This window comes from Protomyctophum parallelum (genome assembly GCF_964188405.1).
Source record: "Protomyctophum parallelum genome assembly, chromosome: 4".
Classification (NCBI taxonomy): domain Eukaryota; kingdom Metazoa; phylum Chordata; class Actinopteri; order Myctophiformes; family Myctophidae; genus Protomyctophum; species Protomyctophum parallelum.
Window position 1 is genome coordinate 12,201,393 of NC_139700.1, and position 22,434 is coordinate 12,223,826.

Here is a 22,434-nt window from a genome sequence, read left to right on the forward strand (position 1 = left end):
TGGTCCTTCCACAGGTATGTATTTTCGACAGTGCTTAACCCCTTATCCCTAAGTTCCTGCCTTCATTTGTTACTATTTTGAAAAACATTTTTGAATAGTTCAAATAACCAATCTACAAGCTCACAACGTGTTGATGTAGATTAGCTAGTTGAACAATGTGAATGTTTTTCAAAATAGTAAAGAAAAAAAAGAAAAGGCAACAAGGGTTAGGGATAGCAAATTAGCACTGACGAAAATAGAGCCCTGTTATTGATCCATTTCTCCAGTGTAAATCATCTGAGACCTTAGTCTTCTTGGTCTTCTTTTAATGGTGATTTAAGCCTAATTTATACAATATACGGTGTGGCTTGTGGACAATAATTGTTCTTTTCGGCAATCGACACCGTTGTGCGATGAAGTATCAACTTTACAGTGAGTGAGTTGTTTCCCCACTGTTGTGCTAGTAATGCAGAACTGTTTGTATCTTTACTATGATCCTATCATTCACGTCTATACTCTTATTTCTATCACAAACGGCAAGTTTTAAAGTAAATTAGGTGAAAATACAAAATATTATACTGTATGTATGAGTCATCACGTTGAATTGAATTAAGTGTGCTACCACTTACCAGGAAGTGCAAAATGTTTGACACAAGAAATAATCTACTCATTTCAGCACAGACAAAACAATGTCTCAAATGAGCATATAACTATATCATATATTGAGCAAATGTGGACTCACAAAATAGAAATCAGGAGTCGGCTTGCATCAAACAAATATAACCACATTTATTTTCAAAGTATAAAATATCACACGATAAAGGCCACTTTTCAGGGTAAATCAACAACCTATTTTTATCCTTTTTGTTTTTGAAACATTAACACAGAGAAATACCAAGCCCCTCTCTGCGGCGGTCTCGTACTGTCCAGCTCTGTGGCTAAAACCAAACACTACTTTGACCACAGAAAAAAAAAGTAGTTGGCAAGATTTTGAATAATTTACTTGATAACAGAAACAGAAAATGGCAGGGGCTCGAGAATTCCTGATTTATTTTACATCCTTTATAGAGGATCCAGGTGTTCTGAGCGAGCGGTTCTCTCATGTTCATAATAACCAGCATACACACACACACAGTGAAATCTGGAGCGTTTAATTTAACTCAGAAAGCTAACACACAGCTAACTACGTTAACCCATTTAGGACTGAGACCAGCTTCTACAAAACGTCTTGTGAATTCGATTTACAAGACGTCCGGTTTTCAGAAAAAACCCTATGTTTCTATATCAGTGGTTCTCAGTCCATTTCATGTCGAGGAGCCCAGGAATTAGATGTAATTGGCCCACGACCCACATCTCAAAATATGTTGTTCCAGGGACCCCCCCCCCCCTCCCAGAAGCAAATATTTGAGTTAAAAACGTTTGCTCTGAAAGAATATATACATATTCAAAGATTTGCGCCACATTTTCACGATCTTTAAAAAATCGTAGCACGGCACTCTGTGCCGCGCCATGCTATTTTTCAATAAACATAATGCTTAACACACCAAAAGAGGTCCCCGTCCTGAATGGGTTAACCCTGGTGCCCCTATATTGGGCAAATGTTCAAAAAGTAATGTGATAATAACGTTCAATAATGTTAAAATGTTTCAATTCTTCTTTTTGTTTTATTCCTCCAAAAATAGCACAGAAATACCAGATCTACAAAAAAGCTCACAACACGTTGTGAGCTTGTAGATGTGCTATTTTCACTATTCATCATAGTACGGAAAATAATATAGGGCTTAAGTGGTTAAATAAACACTCCGGATTTGACTGTGCAGGCACAGCTTGACTTTATAGGCACTACTGTTTGCCTTAGTAGACTCCAAAGATATGTGCAGTTCACATTCTTGACAATGGCACCAGTCAGGCTATGAGAGCCTTGCTCTCCCCCCCACCCCCTTTGAACGAGCATCCCCTCCTGTGGAGCGAGCGTCCCCCCGTGGAGCGAGCATCCCCCCCGTGGAGCGAGAGTTCTCGTGTTTGTACAAGTGGAACAACTTCGTAGCCTCAACCTCGCCATCACAGGCCTTTTGGCTCACTGCACTTCTCGTGAGGAGTTCCCGGAGATTTTGTATGTTATTATCATTCAAGATCCCTGCCCTCTAAAGGCCTATTCATACTCCAGTTTTCGGTGATGAGGTGACCACCGAAAAGGTAGCCTGGGCAGCATTCCATTTCGGGTTTATGATCCGGTCGGGAGCGAATGGTAACTTTCGTCATGTTGTAGTCACTGATTTGTAGTCATCTGGCAGGAAACCACAAGCCGGAATCAGAAGTACCCAAAATACTGGAAATTACGATCGTGGGGACTTATTTTGGGTACACTTCTGATTCCGCCTTGTTGTTTCCTGCCAGATGACTACAAATCATTGACTACAACATGACGTATTTTACCATCCGCTCCAGACCGGATCACACAGCAATTTTGGAACACAGACCAGGCTTTCCTCCGAGGTGGAAAGCCTGGTGACACGAGGTTACCTCATCACCTTAAACTGGAGTAAGAATAGGCCTTAAGCTCGACACGTGCCCACCTGAGGTAGAACAGTTGTACCAAAGGGAGAAAAAAACGGATTTATGTAAGTATACAATGAGTAACAGTCACATCAATAAACTTAAAGAGTGGAGTCATGTGGAGGAGGAAAAAAAAGGATATCACACTCCACCCAGATATTCACCGCAACTAAATGGAGATCACTGACATGTCTGAAATGTTCCCTCCCGACGACACATGCAATCCTTTTCCCTTTCAGGCAAGATGGCTGTTGCACAGAGACTTCAATTTATGTCAATACGTCGACCAGCCAGAGGGAAAACTCTGAGTTCACTTGTGGAGTCGCCAACAAAGCCGTGGCCCTGAGGAGCTCAACATGTGACTTTTTTTTTTGCCCCTCCCTCTCACAGATGTACACACACACACACACACACACACACATACACGCACACACACACACACACGCACGCACACATGCACGCACGTACACACACACACACACACACGCACGCACGCACACGCACGCACGCACGCACGCACGCACGCACGCACGCACGCACGCACACACACACACACACACACACACACACACACACACACACACACACACACACACACACACACACACACACACACACACACACACACTAATCAAGAGTGCAAAAACAATTTAAAGAAGGAAAAAAAGGATAAGTCAATCAAAGGGAACTTTGTCAGAGAGGGCACTTCCTTACACGAGAATAGTTCATGTTCACTGACGCCTCCTTCCATTTTCAATCGGAATCCATTTTGTCCTTGTACGAAAGCGCCTGTCTCTCTCGAAGGCTGGAATGGACTAAAGTGAGCTGACTGGCTCCCCGGCAGACTGGTCAAGGCTTGGGGCTGGGACGGGCACCGACCGAGCCCTCCACAATCATTACGACCAACTATTATTGTCCATCATGTCCCCGGCCGTGCCCTTGCGGGTGATGATGCTCTCTGTGGACTTCAGCAGCCTCTCCAGACAGGGGGCATTGATTTTGCCCAGCGGTGGGGGACCCCCCCTGGGCACCACCATGGAGTCTGTCTTAGCACGGCGGCTGCTGTCCGTGGTGGAGGACACGGCGCTGTCCTGCGTTAGCGCTCTGTCTCTGGGGGGCAGCAGGTGATGCCTGGGGCCAGCCTGGGCCTGCTCTGCGCTCATGGGAGAGCAGATGGGCGACGTGTGGAGCCACTTCAGGTTGCTGGCGGAGCAGGCTCCGGGGGGAGTGAGGTCAGTGACTCTCAGGGTCTTGGCCTTGGTCACCGGAAGGATACTAGCCTGGACAGGGCTCGCTGCTGCACTGGGCAGAGCTGTGGTCACCGGAGACAGCTGTGTGAAGAGAACATGAATTTACAAGTTACTCTTTGATGCCTGTGTACGTCCATACCACATTTGTTTTATTTGCTGATATACAATAAATGGGCATATACTTCTATTTTGGTGGTTATGGGGGGGAAGAAAGGTACATGAAATGGTTGTCTTTGGAAAGTCAAGCCAAAATTAGCCACAGGATTAAATCCTAAATCCCTACAAGCACTAGATAAAGAGGATGGTCCTTGATTCTCCCCAGATCCTCCTGATCTTTCTTACCACCCTGTGGCGCCAATTATCGTTTCTCTTCTCTGCTGTCATTGTTCTCTGTGAACTTGAGACTAATGTCATTTGTACAACTGTAAAAATATACTTTTAATCCTCTCCTCCCTGCCCTGGATCTCTGTGGCCATGTGATTAAAGAATAAACGACAGGTCTTCCTTAATTTTGTCCGATGGTTGACACCTTATACCTGTTATTGACAACTTGCCCGCCTTTCTCAAGAACTCCTGGTCTTTACCTTCAGTTTCTTGGAGGGAGTAGAGTCCTCTGCAGTCTGTGTTGGTGTGTTGGCGTGTTGGTCTCTGGGTTTGACATTGGGGAACCAGCTCTTCAACATTTCTTCCATTTTAAGAATGATATTGACATATTTCTCCCTGGAATGAGATTGAAAGAGTAATTTAGTATTTTCCTCTATGCCAGTGGTTTAGTATAGTATATTTACTATACTAACCCTATCTCTAAAGGAGATGCCAGCCACCCGTCGAAGAAAACTCATTTTGGCTACATGTACCTACATCAACATTTTGGACAAAAATTTTACCTGGGGAAGACTTACTGTAAGTGTTGAAATGAAACGTTGCATACAGTATACATATGTATGCATTTTGGGAGCATCAGAAGCAGCAGCCGGTTAAGTACAGTATATTTCACACATGTTTCTCAAACCCACACGTGGCAAGAAGGTGTGCTAACGGTTCTCCTTCGTCTCTAAAAATAAACGCCTAAGCCCACAGCGGTCTCTCTAACAGCATCACAGCGAAAATAAACCAGCAGCAGTGACGCAGGCTTCGTTGGAGGTGGGCAGAGACTGGTGCCCATTAACCCCCCATCCGTCTAACAAACCAGATGGCTGGTAGGGGATTAGCCCATGTCATATGATCAGCAACCTTCCCCCCTTCAACCCACTCGGAGCATGTTAAATTCATGTGATAGATCATACATGGGAAACTGGTGGCCCGGGGGGCCACATGCGGCGCCCACCTTCACTTAATGTGGCCCTCAGGTTAATGTCAGAATACTGATATATTATTTAATTAACTAAATTACTTTGTTCATAGTTCATAAAGTTAACATAACTATAACTAAATGCATTTGAAATTAAATAAAAAGGTTACTTTTCAGGATTCTAATTCAAAAATGGCTAAATATAATTCAGGATTTCAATTCAAATATAGCAAAACTCAAGCTAACCGCTTGTAGAGCAGCTATTTTTGCTACGACAGTAATAATGCAATGTGGCCCTCTGGAGTGAGTGTGGAAATATAGTTGCCCTCTCTATCGTCAAAGTTGCCCATCCCTGTGATAGATTATCCACAACGGCGACTAGCTGCTAAAGAAGTCACTTTGATGATCCAATATACACCACTGTCAGTGTCACTGCAGGGGTTGCCAAACTGGCAACACAGGGAACAAGGGGGGAGGGGGAGTTATTCTGCTACGACTGTCTGTCTGTCTGTCTGTTTGCAGGAGCAGACTGCCACACCCACTCTTTGTCTCATGGAGGGAACAGCTGGTAGGTAGGACTCCGATGATTAGCCTGAGCCAATTTCAGCGCCTTTATCTGGCACCATTGTGCCTTCGTCATACTCACACTTCACTTCACACTCACAATAACTGTCTGCCCTATCAAAGGCCTTGTGGTACCCCTATACCAGTATCAATATCGGACGGTCTATATCTATAATATGAAAAGAATGACATGCATTATTTGATGTTTTGAGTGTGGCATCTCCCTTGAAGCTCTTGCTGTTGCTCCAGTTCATGGCCAACCTACTGTATGGGCGTGCATGTTTCCTCTATGCGTATTGTTACTGGTTGCGTGCCCGTGTCTCGCACACGCGTTTTAGGTCCAAGACACAATACGCAACCGTCTTATAAACTCCGTTATAAACCAGGCATTATGTTACCTCCCTGCCGAGACTGCTAGCAGGAATCAAGAGGTGGCTGCGGCTACTGTTGGCAAAGGCCTGCTCCACATTCTCCAAATACAAGAAATGTTCAATACACAACGTCATCATCAATGGGCTCTATGCACACACGCCATTTTGGAAAGAACTTGGGCCTCTTCCCTGCTTCCTTCACAGGTGTTACTGCTGATACTAATGAAGGCTCTGTTCCATTCTGGTCAAACAGAGTCAGGTACCGTGTGCTGATATTGTGCATGTTGGCTCCCTGGAAGTGAGTGAGTGGGTTCCAATTGTTGGTTCTATTTGTACACTGCATAGTTCATGGAATTAAAACATTTGAGAACCACTGCACACTGAATGGAACACAGCCTTAATTGGCATCATCGGTAACGGCAGGTAGGGAAGAAGCAGGGAAGTAGGAAGAGTTATTCTGTGTGCATACTAGTCCATTGGCACAAACCCTAGGTTATTGGGTGGAGGTGGCACTTCACATCATAGCCACATGGTGGAGTCATGTGTTCTGGTCTAAGTGTAGTGACTAAACCTAGTTGGACGTTCCTCTGATTCTGACAAACTCACAGATCTTGAGCAGCAGATGCAATCTATTTGAACAAGAGCAAGATACATATGTCAACTTTGCAGCACCAAACATGGTGGAGCAGGCAGACACGTGCGCAAATTCGCAAAACAACAGCAACTATATTCCTCAGCAACAGCGGGAATCGTGTAACATGTTGCATACAGTATGGGACCAAACACAGACGTCCATCTCACCATAATGTGTACCAAATATATGTATCAAGTACAGAACATTGAAGCAGTTAAAGCCAAATTCCAATACCCAACATCCCGGCCACTCACTCACACTCGTCACTCCAGCATGGAGGTGACCTGACGAAATATGTGACCATCTTGTGGACTTCACATATCTTACATGGAGGTGTTTAAATAACTGGCCTAAAGAAATACAGCTAGATTGAACTCTGCTAATAAACAAACCACAATGATTTACGTTCGTACACTGACATTATGTGATGTCAACATGATTGAACGGTTCACCAATTTCACTGTAACACCGCCATGCTGGGGTGACCGAGTGTGAGTGAGCGAGTGGCAGAGATTTTGGGTATTGGAATTCAGCTTAAGGGTCAGTGAGTCACAGAGGACACTTACCCCATACAGGGGTTTTGCAGGACACCCATGATCCGCTGAATCCTGTCCATGGCTACGCTCTCCTGGAAACTGCTGAGTCCTGTGAAAGAGGGGGAAGAGTTTGACCATGAGCCACATGCATTATCTCGACAGCAGGGCAGAGTCTGTACAGCAGATGGGTTCCTGGCATGCATGTGTGAGTGGAGTGGGGGGCAGACTCTCTGGCTCTCTGGCCAGGAAGTGTGGGGTCACATAAGGCCTTGAGCTTGACAGGGATCCAAAAAATAACCACTTTTCATAGCATGTTTGAGCATGCATGCTGCTTTGAGCATAGAGAGACTCCATGGTGAGGGAGCCAGCTAAAACATGCAGACTTTACAGGCCTTACAGCCTTACACTGCATACATGCAGCTGCGAGGCTCTGGTATGTAATGTTCGCACCTCTCTCTGCCTAGACATATCCAGACAGAGTGTCTAATTTATGGGGGAAACTGCAGAAGTGTGACTTCAAAGTGGTTTTCTCACCATTGGTATGAAAAAAGGATTTTCTGTGAGTTATAATAAGTGCCCCAATCTGAGGCCTGAGGGGGCATGTTGAAACGGTGTGGTTATAACACACTACGCACAGTCGCACACCTTTAAGCCTCTATTCTAAAATATAGACAAGTCTCACACAAAAGGAAAATTCTTGTAGTTAGATGATACTCGACACCCAACAAAAGAAACCTCAGACATCTTTCTCTCAAATCTCAAGGGAGACATTTTCTATCAAAGAGAGACAGACTGTCTATCATTCTCAGAAGAAAGGAGAGGAGACCAACACAGAGGGAAAGAGAGCGAAGAATGCGGGACAAAGACGGAAAAATAGAGACTATAATGGTTGACTTACGTTCTCGGTACCTTCCTGAACGTAGCCCATTCAAAATCAATGACAGTGGGTGAATGTAGCATTGCAACTCCATGCACTGAAAAACACAAAAGAGAGCATTATTGGAGACATGTAGCACTGTCAGAATAAGACATTTTAAAACTCTTTATAAAGAAAGAAAATAAGTCAGCCGTCACAAACTGTCTATTGCAAGTGTAAATGTTGCTCAACATGAATTAGGTCACCCTTAACACTCCTTTTATCACAACCATGTAACCATGATGCACTCTAGTCACCGATTCTTTAGAATGTTAAGAAAGTTAAGTGTGACTAATTTTAGTCTAGAACATGGATGGGGAGGGGGGAACTCTTTTACTGGAAAGTAATGCATGAGCCATCCTCTCAGTCCTGCAGGGAAACTAATCTGGGTGACAGGGCACGATGGCTTTTCCTGACATTATCAACCTCCCGTGCTTGGCAGATAAACAACAAGCAGGGTCCGCCTCCTCACCTTATGAGTAAAAACGTGGTCTTTCTGAGACTCCGTGGAAATGAGCAGGATTCGGTCGTTGCGCTGCCCAGCGGCGGGGCTGCGAGACCTCTTCAGTGCATGCTGGGTGGTGTTTTTTCCATTTGATCTCTCTCCTTGCTGTGTGTTACACAGTCCTCTGGCACCATCGTCCTGTGTTGTGCCTGTGTAGCGGGAGGGCAGAGGAGGCCCCCGACTAGAGGCCTTCTTGCTCACGTCGCTACAGTCGCCATCGTCCTCCAGCTGTCTGCGGAGCAGCCAGCCACCGCTGGGCGGGCCTAGTGGTGGGCATGAGGGGGGAGTGCTACCCGGGGGCGGAGATGATGAGGCCCCTTCCTCGGTCAGCTCGGGTCGTCCGGTGCAGTCGGGCTCCCGGTGCTCGCTCTCGTCGTCCTCCTCGTTGTCGCTCGCCAGCCAATCGATGGAGTTGTCCGAATCTGTGGCAGACATCCTCAGCCGCAGGTTCTAACCAGCACTGACCATCACTGACCTGTCAAAAAGAGGGAGGTCATTGTTACTTCATGGTTAAAACCACTGATATAGAAACACAAGTTTTTCAGAAAACTGTCTGAAATCTCTGAGATTTAGAAGACATTTGTTAGAATCTGATCTCAGGTCTAAATTGGTTAAAGCAGAGAGACAGTCACAGCACAGCACTGCAGCGTGCGTGCATGTTGAGCAGCTGGTGTCCGTGAAACGCAACTGCTGGCATAACCTGTGCCTTTTTTTCCAGCCACAACACCTGAGCAAGTAAACACAGCCTGGGCAGCCAGTCATCAAAAGCAAACACTAAAACACCATTCACACCCATAGCAGCAAGTCCCGTGTCGTCCCAGGCGACGCATGCAGTGCACGCACACAGCAACGTTTTCCCTCAAGGAATTCAGTGTGGATCCTGGCTTGGTGGGTGGGAATTAAAAGTCTTCGCCCACAAATCTCTACACGGGACTTTGCCTGTAAACAGAGCCTGCCATGTGTGGGACAAATGCATGCCTTTGGTGTTTTTTTCTCTCTTCTTCTTATTTTCTTTTTCTTTTTTTTTTCGAAAGCACAGAGGCTGGATATCTCGGCATCACTGCCCCTCTCTCAGGTGGCTCGCCGGCCACCACCTCCTCTCTCCACACATTCATAAACACTGTTAAGCTTTGTTTATTCAGACTGGCACAGAGTCTGCCAAAGATAACCCCCTCTGACTCAGAACAGACATGTCATCCATCCACATTACTGTATGAGAAAGATGGCTAAACTGGCTATGAAAAAATTATAGTTCCTAGACCTACCGTAGATGCGAGGGCAGTACATTGTATAAAACAGTGGTTTTCAACCAGTGGTCCTTGAAGGGGTTTGAAATGAAAATGAAACCAAATGGTTTCATTTTACGCTCTCAAGAGTTAAATTATTGTAAAACATCTGCATTTGGCTACTTAATTTATAAGAAGTCTAGACAATTAGAGAATGTAGAAGAATTGTTATTTCAAATGTTTTCCTGTTATCTCTCCTAATAGTACATGGACAAAATCTTATCCACCGATAACAAAATATTCTACGTTTTGGGTCTGAGAGGCTAAATGTCATCAAATGGCGAATAAATAATGGACCTTGACATGAAAATGGTTGAAAACCACTGGCCTAAGTGTTGATTTACAGTAACTCTGAGAATGTTAACACTCAGGATATTACTGTGCAGGTGGATCAGATAATTGATATTTAGATTGTAAATATATGTATTCTTTAGTCCTTTGTCTCTAGTGCTAGCATGCTGATGCTATTGATGAAGTGGAGGGTGCAGAGAGAGGAGGTCCTTAAGCTCAGATTGTACTCGTTTTATTAAATTAAAATGGTTGGTGTGTCACCAAAAAACAAACATATCTGAGTGTCTGTTGTTATACAGTTTATAACAGCTATCAAAACCATAACATGCCCAGCAGCTTTACTGGAAACAAAAGGCGAAAGGCGGGTGTCTGAGGCTACTAAACTGGGAGTCATGAGGGCACTGACTATCAGTGCTCTATCCTTCTGTTTGTTCAAAATATCACTTTGATCTTTTGTAAGATATAACAGGTTTTTAGTAATAATTCATGTGTCCTACACTAAAATCGCCCTCGTGCAAAGGTAAGACAGACTGTTCTGCAACCTTCCTCTCACAGACCTAAAACAAATATAGAAACCCAAATAACCTAGCCCATATAAAGTAGGCTACAGCATAAAGCCTTTCAAGGCTATTTAACAGAATAGGTTAATGTTCATTGGTGAAAGGGAGCCATAATTGGATTTCACCTCGTCTGGACTGGGCCAACACAAAACACATGCAATCCGACTCAAGTAGGCGACATTCATATTGCTGCTGACCCGTGTTCCACCATGTAACGATGAGGTATAGCCTACAGGCTATAAACCATTAAGACGTTGATAACATATACCTACCTTCCAAAGGTAGGATAGGCTACACATTTACATTGTATTTCTTCTCTCTAGAGTCTAGACCTTGTCAGAGCTAGAGCTTATTAATACAACAACACACACATGCGTGTGCAGCGTGTCTTAGATCACCTGTGTGTAGGTGGGGCACGTTTTTCATTACAACCGTCGCCCACAATTCAGATTCCAAACAAAGAAAGAAGATGTCATTAAAAGTGAAAGAAGAATATAGAAGAATAATTATATTTCACAGCAGGAAGAATGGCAGAACGAAATAAACCACGAATATAATATATCCATTTGGAGAGCAGCATGAGGAGCATAGCACACGAGTCCGAGCACCAAAAAAACCCATCTTCCCCATCAGACAGAATGAAAATGTAGCAGTGTAGGCCGAGTAGTAGGCTACTATTCTGAATAAAGTCTCTTCCAAGAGATATCTTTACACGAGGATGCGCACAATATGGCTATATATAGGCTTTATGCCACAACTCCAAATTCCTGCATTATAGTTTCCATAGAGAAAACCATCACTGTATATGTTTTTACTTTTACACACACCAACCCCAGGACTGCATGGAGCCTCAGAAGGTCCCAAAGCTAAATGACTGATAGTTAGGATTTAGGAACTAAACGGACCCTTGATTATGAGTCTGTATAACTCCAACCAAAAGCAAGGACCTACAGTACAGTACAGACAGTACAGAGTACAGTACAGTACTAAGAGTTAAACAGTGTAGATTAGGGTCCCAGAGATAATAAAATACAATTGGATCGATGTCGAGGCGAGGGTGGGTTTCGAACGACCGTGGCCTATAAATAAAAATGTGTAATTTCAAAAAGGGTGAGAGAGGGAATCAGTGACCTACCTTGCCGGGGATGGATCGCAGCAGAGAGGTTGTGTGTGTGTGTGTGTGTGTGTGTGTGTGTGTGTGTGTGTGTGTGTGTGTGTGTGTGTGAGAGAGAGAGAGAGACGTGTGTGTGAATGTATGTAGCCTGTGTTTGTGCGTGTGTGCGTGTGTGTGGTGCGCCGCGGTGTGTCTTTGTTCAGCGGTATAATAATCCAGACAATCCACACAGCAGTGTGAACTGAAGCGGTGCTAGGATGATGTGATGCGCGGACAGTAGCTCTATACGTGATGAGCGTGTGGAGTGGAAGCGTAGTAGTAGCGAGAGTGTGTGTGTGTGTGTGTGTGTGTGTGTGTGTGTGTGTGTGTGTGTGTGCGTGCGCGCGCGCATGCGTGCGTGTGTGTGTGTGTGTGTGTGTGTGTGTGTATCATATGGACTATGGAGGAGCGCAGTGGAGGCTGCGATGGAGCGCCTCCAGTGTTGCCAGGTTTTGCGACAGAAACAAGCAACCAGGTGTCCAGGGTCTATGAAAAGAAGCCCAAAAGAAGCCACCATTAAGGTTTGGGGCTATTTGAAAATAGCAGATATACAAGCTCACAGTGTGTGTCATCGCGACGCATTGTGGGCTTGTAGATCTGCTATTGAAAAAAAATAATATATATAGGCCTATACACACACACACACACACACACACACACACACACACACACACACACACACACACACACACACACACACAAATATATATATATGTACGTAGGGTTGGGTTTCGAACTCGGGTCTCCGACATGGAAGTCCAACATCTTAACCACTAGAGTGACTAGACCAAAGGAATATCTCTATGGTCCGTGGAAGATATTAGACTTTTGAGGCCATCAGGCTGAGTGACAAATGTGGAATATTTTATAGGGGTGCCAGTGTGTGGCACAACATGTGTTTACATCCTTGGATCCTTGGACATTTGGACAAATACATTAATCTGGGGGTACTTGACATGGAAATGTGTGAGAATCACTGGAAACAAGTTAGCAACTACACTTTAGAAACAAGTCCAAATAATCAACTACACTTTAGAAACAAGCCAAAACAATCAACTACACTTAAAAAACAAGCCCAAATATTTACAAGCGACGTTCCAGAAAACAAGTCCAAGCTCGCTTATAATAAGCGGACATGGCAACCCTCCGCCGCGGCCCCGTGTTGCTGCTCCCAAGGCAACGTGTCTGGACGGGGGCGGGGCCCCACGACCGCGGCCGCGCCGATTGGCTCTTCGGCGCGGGGCGCCCGGCCAATGGACGCGGCCTCGCCGTGCCAAGCTCCTTCGATTGGGCGACGCTCCTCTTGCATATTCAAATGATATGGAAATGACGCAAACACGTGGACACGCGGGGTCGGTTTCATTTCCAACAGCTGTGCGAAAAGTCATTTTAGGACTGTTTTTTGGTCATCATAGTGGAGGCATTCGTCTTCCCTTGTGTCGTTTTGGGGAATTTGGGTGATGTCTCACTTGTGGCATGCATGCGTGTAGGCCCAGTATAAGGCACTGTCAGCAATTTATTTGAATTCAACAGATGAAAAGATTATGCATACAATTACATTAGGCTTATTTATGTTGTATTTGGCTTGAAACGGATGTATTGAGTTAATACAGCTCTGAGCAGATCTTGTCTGTTGGTCCAAATCTAAGCCAATAACAACCTAAGGAAGTGTTTTTCTTTTTCTTTGTTTTCCTTCCCCACACTTTGTTTGCAGTGAAATATCCTACCTACAATTTAAACAACAGAAAAGTGTCACATGCATGCAGTGTGTGTGACGCAATTCAGTATCCTCATTGATCTTCTTTCTTTCTTTCTCTTTCTTTCTTTCTTTCTTTCTTTCTTTCTTTAATTCTTTCTTTCTTTCTTTCTTTCTTTAATTCTTTCTTTCTTTCTTTCAGTGAGTCAGTGATGGTAAACAGCATCAGAGGAAACCGCAATTGATGACTCACTGAGCCCGTGGCTGCCTGGAGGGCGAGGGAGGGGAGAGAAAGACCTGCAAAAAAAAAAGAAAAAAGCCAGACGAGACATTCTTGACCTGAGCCCGTGAGTCACAAACAAGAAACAAACTCCTCCAAACTTGATCACGTGACACAAACAAACACCTCCCACCCCATCTAAATTGAAAATCACAATTAGCAAAGTCAAATAAAAAACATGAAAACATTTCGATAGAACCAAATTAGCCTTTGTGGCCCTGAAAAGGACTCCTGCAGGGGACCTTCATTGACTGTTGATTGTTTTAAATGTCAAAAAGATGATAAAAAAAACCAAAATATTCGGACGCTATGGGGCTCACCAAACAATACTGGCCCCAGGGCCCTCGTGGGGGTTAATCCGTCCCTGCATTTTTACTCAAGTTAACTCTCAAAATTTGACCTTCCAGGAGAATCGGGTGCATGTGTGTGTGTGTGTGTGTGTGCGTGCGTGAGAGAGAGTTCCACAAATCACGTTCAACCCAGATTCGGCTCAAACAAGGGGTTCAAAAAAAACGCACTGTTACGGGTGGTGGCAATTTGAAACTGGCCATTGTAAAAGAAAAAAAAGGTAAAGTCCCCTCTACTGTACATATTTTTACCTTTGATTTATACCCGTGTATATACATTTTTTTCTACTTTTGCATAGTACTGCATAATTATGTCATTAAATGTAAATTAATTCAAAATGGAGAACCCCAATGTGAACAAGCCATTTAACAATTTGTAAAGGCCTTAACATTAACAATGCAGCCTGGTTACTCTTAGTTAAGAGATAGATTCTTTGACTGCACTGTGGTCAAGTGATCATGTTTTTATATGTTCTGCTGTCAAAGTGAGTAACAGGCAGTAGAGAGACAGAGCCTAGAGGTGGGGGTTTTGCGAGCCACAGCAGACCAGTCAGTGCCCTCAGTTCTGGTCAGTGGAAACGATGGGTGCATTTACTCACATCCTGCTGTGAAGAATGACTGCACCGGTGGAGCCATGCGGGCATGGACATATTGCCAACGCTGCATAGTGACTCTCCTGCTGGGATGGGATGAGTCTGTCATAGAATCAACAATGTGCTATTAACAACCCGCAGTCCTAAATCGGAGCCTGAAAAGTGGTCTCCTAGTGGGGACTGGAGTGTAGTGAAGTGTGTGGATTATATTGAGATCTGGAAAATGAAATTCCAGTGCCCCCAAATCCATGTCCTCAGTGACCCCCCTCCCCTCCCCTCCCCCACACCCCGACAGTCTTGTGTACTTCCTTCTGCTTCCCGGTCATTTCCTCTTTTTGTGTTGCAGGGGCTTCTCTGTCGTTGTGGAGCCACGTCACATCAAAGGACAGGAAAGCAGGAAGAAGTGTCCTCATCAAAGAGGTACAGTATGTCAGGAACGTGTAGCAGGGTACTTACTGTACTGGTGAAGTGCGAAGGACAGTTTCCGTAGGTATGTTTCCTTATAACATCTGCCCTCGTACCAACAACAAACGTTGGAAGTATGCTTGAAATAGCTCATGTTAAAGGTCATTACAGAACATTTCCACTTGAGGCATCTGTAATGTGATTTTATTTTATTATATTTTATTTATTTGCGGGGGTGGGTGGGGGTGGCATTGATCTTAGAACAATGCAGTACTTGGTGCTGTGCATATTCTACAGTGTTTTAGCTGAAACTAGGAAAAGTACAGGTCTCCGCCAGATGAGGTATAGGCTATTGTGGCCTCCTGGTGGCGCTATAATAGGCCAATGTGAAAAGGGTGGCATTTTGTCCTCGGCCTAGTCACTAGGTTTGCGACATTCCCACTTTAACGGGAATCGGACTCTGCGTTCATGATTTGAGGAAATGTTAGCCAATTAGGATGGAATGTGAAATATCGGACAGATCTGTCTTGATCACATGACTATAGAGATACTGTGTACAGATTTGCATGATTCTTAGACAGAATCTGAAAATAATTTCAAGTGGCTGTTTTTCCTCTGCCTAGTGGGAATGTATCCACATGGCACAAGGCCTAAGATGACCAAACTTGGTATATGTGGACCAAAAGAGGGTCGATGTCACCCTGCACTTTGCCTTGTTTTGTTGTTCTTTTATCTTTTTATTTTTTGTGAAATCTTGTTAAACCTTTGGTTGTCATCCAAGCACTGAGTGCATGGAACCAAATGGACCCATAGGGTTCATTAGTATGCATTCATCCACTCATAAATGTGTATGATCTCTGTGTTACAAAGCAAAAGTCTACATTTATGATTTATTCAAATGTTCATAAAAGGTTTGAATTTACATTGAAAATGTTTAAAGTTTAAACATTTAGATGGTTTTGCGTGGGAGCTGTGAGTGTGCAGATACTCTTATCACGCTTCCAATGTGTTTGCAGGAAAGCACATCCTCTCTTCACCACTTCAGCTGTTCCATTCACACATCACAGACAAAAAACGCACACAAACACAGACACACAGGCACACGCAGGCATACAGGTACGTGCGTGCACAAAGACAAATCTTTTATGCTCCCATCCCTCTTATCAGGTGCTGAGATGACTCGCACAACAAAATTGGCAATATGATTTGCAAGCTTTTGTCAATGCCCGGCGAGGATGAAATGTCACCCACGTTCATTCATAAAAATGACAGCCGCACAGAGGAGGGGTCATGGATTGGATCCATTTTGATGTTACATGTGTGCATAATAATTCATGAGTCATTCCCCAACGTGCGTCTTAAGTCTGTTAGAACTTTGTGTTGTGCATCTCATGCACAATTCCTTTCTTTTATTGCTATCGTGAATAGCAGTTGTAATTTTCAATTCAATTCAATTTTATTAAAGTGTCAAATCACAATAGGTTGTTTCAAGACACTTTACATGTAGAGCAGAAAACCGACAGAGATCCCACCCTGAGCAAGCAATAGTGCGACAGTGGTAATGAAAAACTCCCCCTTAGTCAAACAGAACCCAACTCCAGGGTGGGCGGCCATCTGCCTCACTGTGTCGGGGGAGAGACAGGGAGATACAGGCAAATACAAACAATATCAATAATAATAAATGTAATAGTGTAAGATAATATAATATGGTATAACAATGTTGTACAGATAATATATAATGTATAAGAATATTAGGATAAGATATAGTGTGTAGTGGTGTATTATATTATGGTAGCAGTCCATGGTCTTATAAGCATCCACACTGCAGTGTCTCAGCACTGGGCCGGCACTAAACTTTGTTGCTCTCTGGCAATGCATGAGAGGAGGGGGAGGAAAGGGGGGGGGGCCTTAAATGACCTTTGTTTCTCTAATGCATGCTGTGTATACTTGTACGTATATAGGCCGTAGGGTTGTGTGAGTGTGTGATTGTGGGTTAAGTGTACTGTATATGTGTTGGCAGGCGAGTCTGTTTTTGTGCACGCCTTTTCTGCTGCTGCTGCTGCTGTCCCCATATGAACCTGTGACTCAACTCTATCAAACCTGGCTGCAGTCCATCCATGCAGAGTCCACACGAGTTGAGGGCCAGGAGTTAAGTACAGCTGTTTGTCCTGAGCTCTGAGTGTGAGTGTGTGTGTGTGTGTGTGTGTGTGTGTGTGTGTGTGTGTGTGTGTGTGTGTGTGTGTGTGTGTGTGTGTGTGTGTGTGTGTGTGTGTGTGTGTGTGTGTGTGTGTGTGTGTGTGTGTGTGTGTGTGTGACTGTGTGTGCGTGCACGTGTGCGCGCATGTGTGTGTGTGTGTCAGTCATGACACCACACAGTAAAGTCCTAAGTGTTTATTTATCCATTCGCAACTCAGAGAGTGTACAAATGCAACCAAATGGTTTATATTGTTTGAACAATCTCTGTGTTAAGTCAACCCCGAGGACTTCACCACACAGCCCTTCTCAGCCACCGATTGGTGTGGAGGGCTGTTGTTCATAACTATGTTAACAACAATCAAGACTACAACAGGCAGCCCGGACAGTTAGCTCAACCGTCGGGGCACCTAGGCTGCCAAGCCAGCCGGACGGCGTGCCGTGGGTTCGACTCCTGAGCCCGACAGCCTTTGCCGCGTGTCACTCCCCATCTCTCTCCCCCTTTCCTGTCAGGCAACATAAATACAGACACATGGAACCGTGACAAAATGCCCATCGGACCTGTACACTACCCGGTTAGAGAGCCAGCTTCATATCTTTGAATATAACCTGCTGCATTAGGTGTTGGTGACTGCAGTATTTTCTTAAAGATAAAACAGCATCAGTAAAAGAAAAGTCATAAAGATTGAGTTTAATCCTCAATCTCTTCCCACAATTAAGTACAGATTCATTAAATTGATTAAGTATCAAGTATGGATGCTGAAATGCTCTTTTAACCCATTAAGACCTGGGGCCGACTCTACAAATGTGTTTTATATCACAGGTTCTCAAGCGTTTTCGTGCTAAGGGCCCCCAAAATTATGTATTTGGCCACGGACCCCCATCTGAAATTGTTTTGTGTCAGGGACCCCCAGAAGAGAAGATTTTGTTTTGTTGAAACAAAACCTTTACTAATATCTGAGGTAATCATTTCGATAACTGGATGTTTGGGAAAGTTATTGTTCCAAGGCACTCCATATGTACGCATTGCAGTGCGTAACTGTAGATAAAAGAAAAAAGAGGAGCCAGGCAGATTATACTTGGATTTGAGTTCTTGGAATGACATAAATCCATCATTGCTCATCATGTCCGGAAGTATGTTAATGCCACACCTTTTCCATTGATGAATATACTGGGTCTTTGGCCTATGAGTAAATGATTGTTCCTAAATATTGGCGTATTCTTGTGCCATGGGTTTTCCCATTTAAGTATGTTTTCTGTACGTTTCCATGTTCGGACGGCATGAGCAATAATAGGACCAAAACTTTCTATACAGTATTCTTCAGTCAGGTTACAGAGCAAGGTATCTTTCAGCAAAAATGGTGACACACAATATCTTTTTCTAATTGAACCCAAGGCGTCTGGCCTTCGTCTGAAAACCAATGTTGCAAAGGACGAAGTGTGAATGATATGCAGAAGAGAAGATTTGTAAAATAAATAATTACATAAATAAATAAGTAAATTAACATTTTTCAAAAATGAACTACCGGTACTATTCTAAACCGCACCTTTTTGACTTGAGAGCTACCTTCAAAATGACCAGCTCAACAAGATCTACCCACCCAAACAATGCTGAAAATAGTTTAAAGGACTTTGGAATAGCGGCGCTGGCGTTACATAATAAGACAGACACACTCGGAAAGGGGAAATAGAGGGGGGAAATGGAATTGGTACTGTCTTGTATAACTCCGTAATGTTACTGACGTTTAATTGTGCGCAACACTCTTGAAAACAAATTTCATTGTGGGTTTGAGATGACAGGCCCTATTTGATGTCAATCAATGAAGTCACCTTAATTCAAGAGGCAGACGCTGTTCTTATTTTCATTTTTTAATTAGGCCTATATATTCTTTAGGGCCACGTGTCATGTGGTCTACCTGCACATCCTTACCTTTTGGGCTAAGAGTTCATGGGAGTTCATGGGGCTTACACAGCAAGAAGATGAAATGCACTTCTCGCCACGACACACCCACATCTCCTGATATGGCCTCATCCTGTTTGACTGTAAATGCTAGTCCCTCATTGAGTAACCCCACCCACCCACACACACGCACGCACACGCACACACACGCACACACGCACACACACACACACACACACACACACACACACACACACACACACACACACACACACACACACACACACACACACCCGCAGCAATGTGACTGCTATAGGCATGCTACAAAGTAAGAAAGAGAGAGAGAGAAACGGAGCAAAGTACCTGGCTCTCATGTGAGTGACAAGCTTCAACCAATAGTATACAGCAGTGGTTTTCATATCAAAGCCCATTATTTATTCTGCATTGGAGCCACGGACCACCATTTGATGACATTTAGTCTTGCAAACGAAAGAATATGTCCACATTTCCATGCTGTATTAATGATATACTATAGGAGAGATAACAGGCAAAAAGGAGTAGGAGAACTGAACTGAATCATGGGCTCATAGTCTTCTCTTCGTGATCGCACTGTGTCTTTAAAGGGTTGGACCCTCCCTTTCCTTCTGTGGCTTCTGGCCCGTCATGCTTCACTCAGTCACATGCGTCTCTCTCTCTCTCTCTCTCTCTCTCTCAGAGGGTAAACTCCCTGACCATTTTCCACAGACAGCTAGTTCACATGGAGGAGGCAGCTTAGAAATGTCTGGCAGCGAATCACGATCAAATCTAATCTGTGTGTGTGTGCGTGTTCGTGGGTGTGTGTGGGTGCATGTTCATGTGATTTTTTTATTTGCTTGGCATGTGTGTGCAGACTGTGCACACGATCATGAATGTGTGTGTGTGTGTGTGTGTGTGTGTGTGTGTGTGTGTGTGTGTGTGTGTGTGTGTGTGTGTGTGTGTGTGTGTGTGCGTGCACGTGTGTGCGCGTGTGTGTGTGTGTGTGTGTGTGTGTGTGTGTGTGTGTGTGTGTGTGTGTGCGTGTGTGGGTGTGTACGTGCACGTGTGCGCGCATGTGTGTGTGTGTGTGTTTACACTCTCACTAAAGTCTGAGCGGCTGCCAGCTCAAGTGACAGTGGGATATCTATCTGCTGGGTGGAGCGCTACATGTGACTGGGGGTATATTTTAACTGGGTTATGTAAGAAGTGCTCTCCAGCCTGCGGTCCAATTAAACACAGACCGACGAGGAGGCCTATACCCATGATGCTCGATACCACTATAGCCTCGCATAGCCAGCCTTCATCTGCCTTTGCAATGCATATTGCCCCAGGCATATCAAGTCTGCATGGCCCTCTCAATTGTGGGAGGACTTCACGGCCGGAATGGTAACGACTAACGAGCCAAGTTAACCAAACAAACAAACAACTAATAATTGTAGTGGAGTAAAAGCACAATATTTGTCTCTTAAGTAGCTAAAGTAAATGTACTTAGTTACTTACCACTGACCACAAGCATTACCTTCACCGCACATTGAATCATTCCTTCAGCAGGCTGTAACTTTACAATGTCCAACACACACAACACTAGCGTTGCCATGTCTGTTAGTTTCCACTTTAACCACACCCCAGTATCTCTATTCTGGGGCGACCATTCGCCACAGATATCCAATCTACAAGCTCACAGCTCGTCTCAATGCAACGAGCTTGTAAATCAATTCTGTGCCGTTTGGGTTTTAAGTGCTTAATGCAAACGCCTTTTTCACCAGGAAAATACGAAATGCACCCACTGGGGTGGGGTATGCATCAAGGCGCTGTTCATTTGGTTAATTTTAGGCATGGGCTTTGTGTGGTTTCATTCATTTTTGTCAAGGCCAGGAACTGTGTGTAAATTTAGATGTGTTTGGGGTGGTTACGTTTAGGATATGGGAAGGGCCTTCCCTTCATACTGTAGTGTAGTGCATGCCCAAGTCAATACTGATAAGCAGTGGAAGAGGCAAGTGCATGTGAACCCACGCAAGCACGCACACACGCATGCGCGCGCGCGCGCACGCACACACACACACACACACACACACACACACACACACACACACACACACACACACACACACACACACACACACACTATCTATGGAAGCAATGGCCATTAAGTAGTGGTTAGCTAGGGGTTGACTTTGTGTGGAAGACCAAGTATATTATTTCACACATTTCTTGATGTATGACTGATGTATGATGATGAGTGCAGAGCTGCCCACACTCCCTCTGCTATAGTGTCTTTATGTAATCACAAGGAAAAGGTCTAAGCATGATTTGCTGTCTTCATGTGTGTTTTTATGTAATCACAAGGAAAAGGTCTTCATGTGAAGTGTGAAGTGACCAATAAGCAACAAACCAAACTTGACAACATGTACATGTAGATTGGTATCTTATCTTGGGCCCATTTAACCCTCTGAAAAGTGGCACTCCTGTGTTTTTTATCTACTTAGGCATACAACGAATAATGGAAATAGCTCATCTAAAAGCTGACAATGTGTGGTGATGTGTTGGTAGTGTTAATTTTGTATTATTTATTTTTCTCACAAATATACAGTATTTTATTATTGTTATTATCAATTTTTTGTTCATGTTGTGTATGTTGTTACTTAAGACACTAGTTAATACAATAATGAATTAATTATATTGGTGTTTGAATTATTTGTTTAAAAATATACATAAATTAGCATTGTATACTTTGAAATGAAACCAGAAACCAGACTTGTATAAACTTGCACAGTTAACGTATGTTGGAGGCCAACATTAGGGAAATATTTTTGTTTAGATCTGGGTGCTCCTCTGAGATAGAAACGCTATCCTGTAAGTGGTGACTAACTTAAGCGTACCGTGTACTTAGCCAGAGGACACATGCCGGAGCTGCTCTTTTACATGTGCTCAGATGAGGCAGTACATGTGTAATGTCAACACGCATTCAGCAACCCTCCAACCCTCCAACGAGCACACAATATTATGTACATGTAATACGTGACGTGACATAATTCGGATTCCTCGCTGATTACGGAACACCGGTGGTGCGGAGGAGGAAATGTTCACAACAACATTGTTCTGATCTGTAAAAA

The 22,434-nt window shown here is 44.1% G+C and overlaps 1 protein-coding gene across 1 annotated transcript; it reads right to left on the reverse strand.

Annotated features, from left to right (window-relative positions):
• Positions 1 to 743: 743 nt before the first annotated feature.
• ciartb (circadian associated repressor of transcription b) lies at positions 744 to 12,219 on the reverse strand. Its single transcript, XM_083763138.1, has 6 exons — positions 11,875 to 12,219; positions 8,570 to 9,077; positions 8,080 to 8,155; positions 7,212 to 7,290; positions 4,370 to 4,505; positions 744 to 3,866 (listed from the first exon to the last, which is right to left on the reverse strand). Exons 2-6 carry the CDS (start codon positions 9,035 to 9,037, stop codon positions 3,432 to 3,434), a joined length of 1,194 nt encoding a protein of 397 aa, XP_083619264.1. The 5' UTR covers positions 9,038 to 9,077; positions 11,875 to 12,219; the 3' UTR covers positions 744 to 3,431.
• Between the last annotated feature and the right edge of the window lie 10,215 nt (positions 12,220 to 22,434).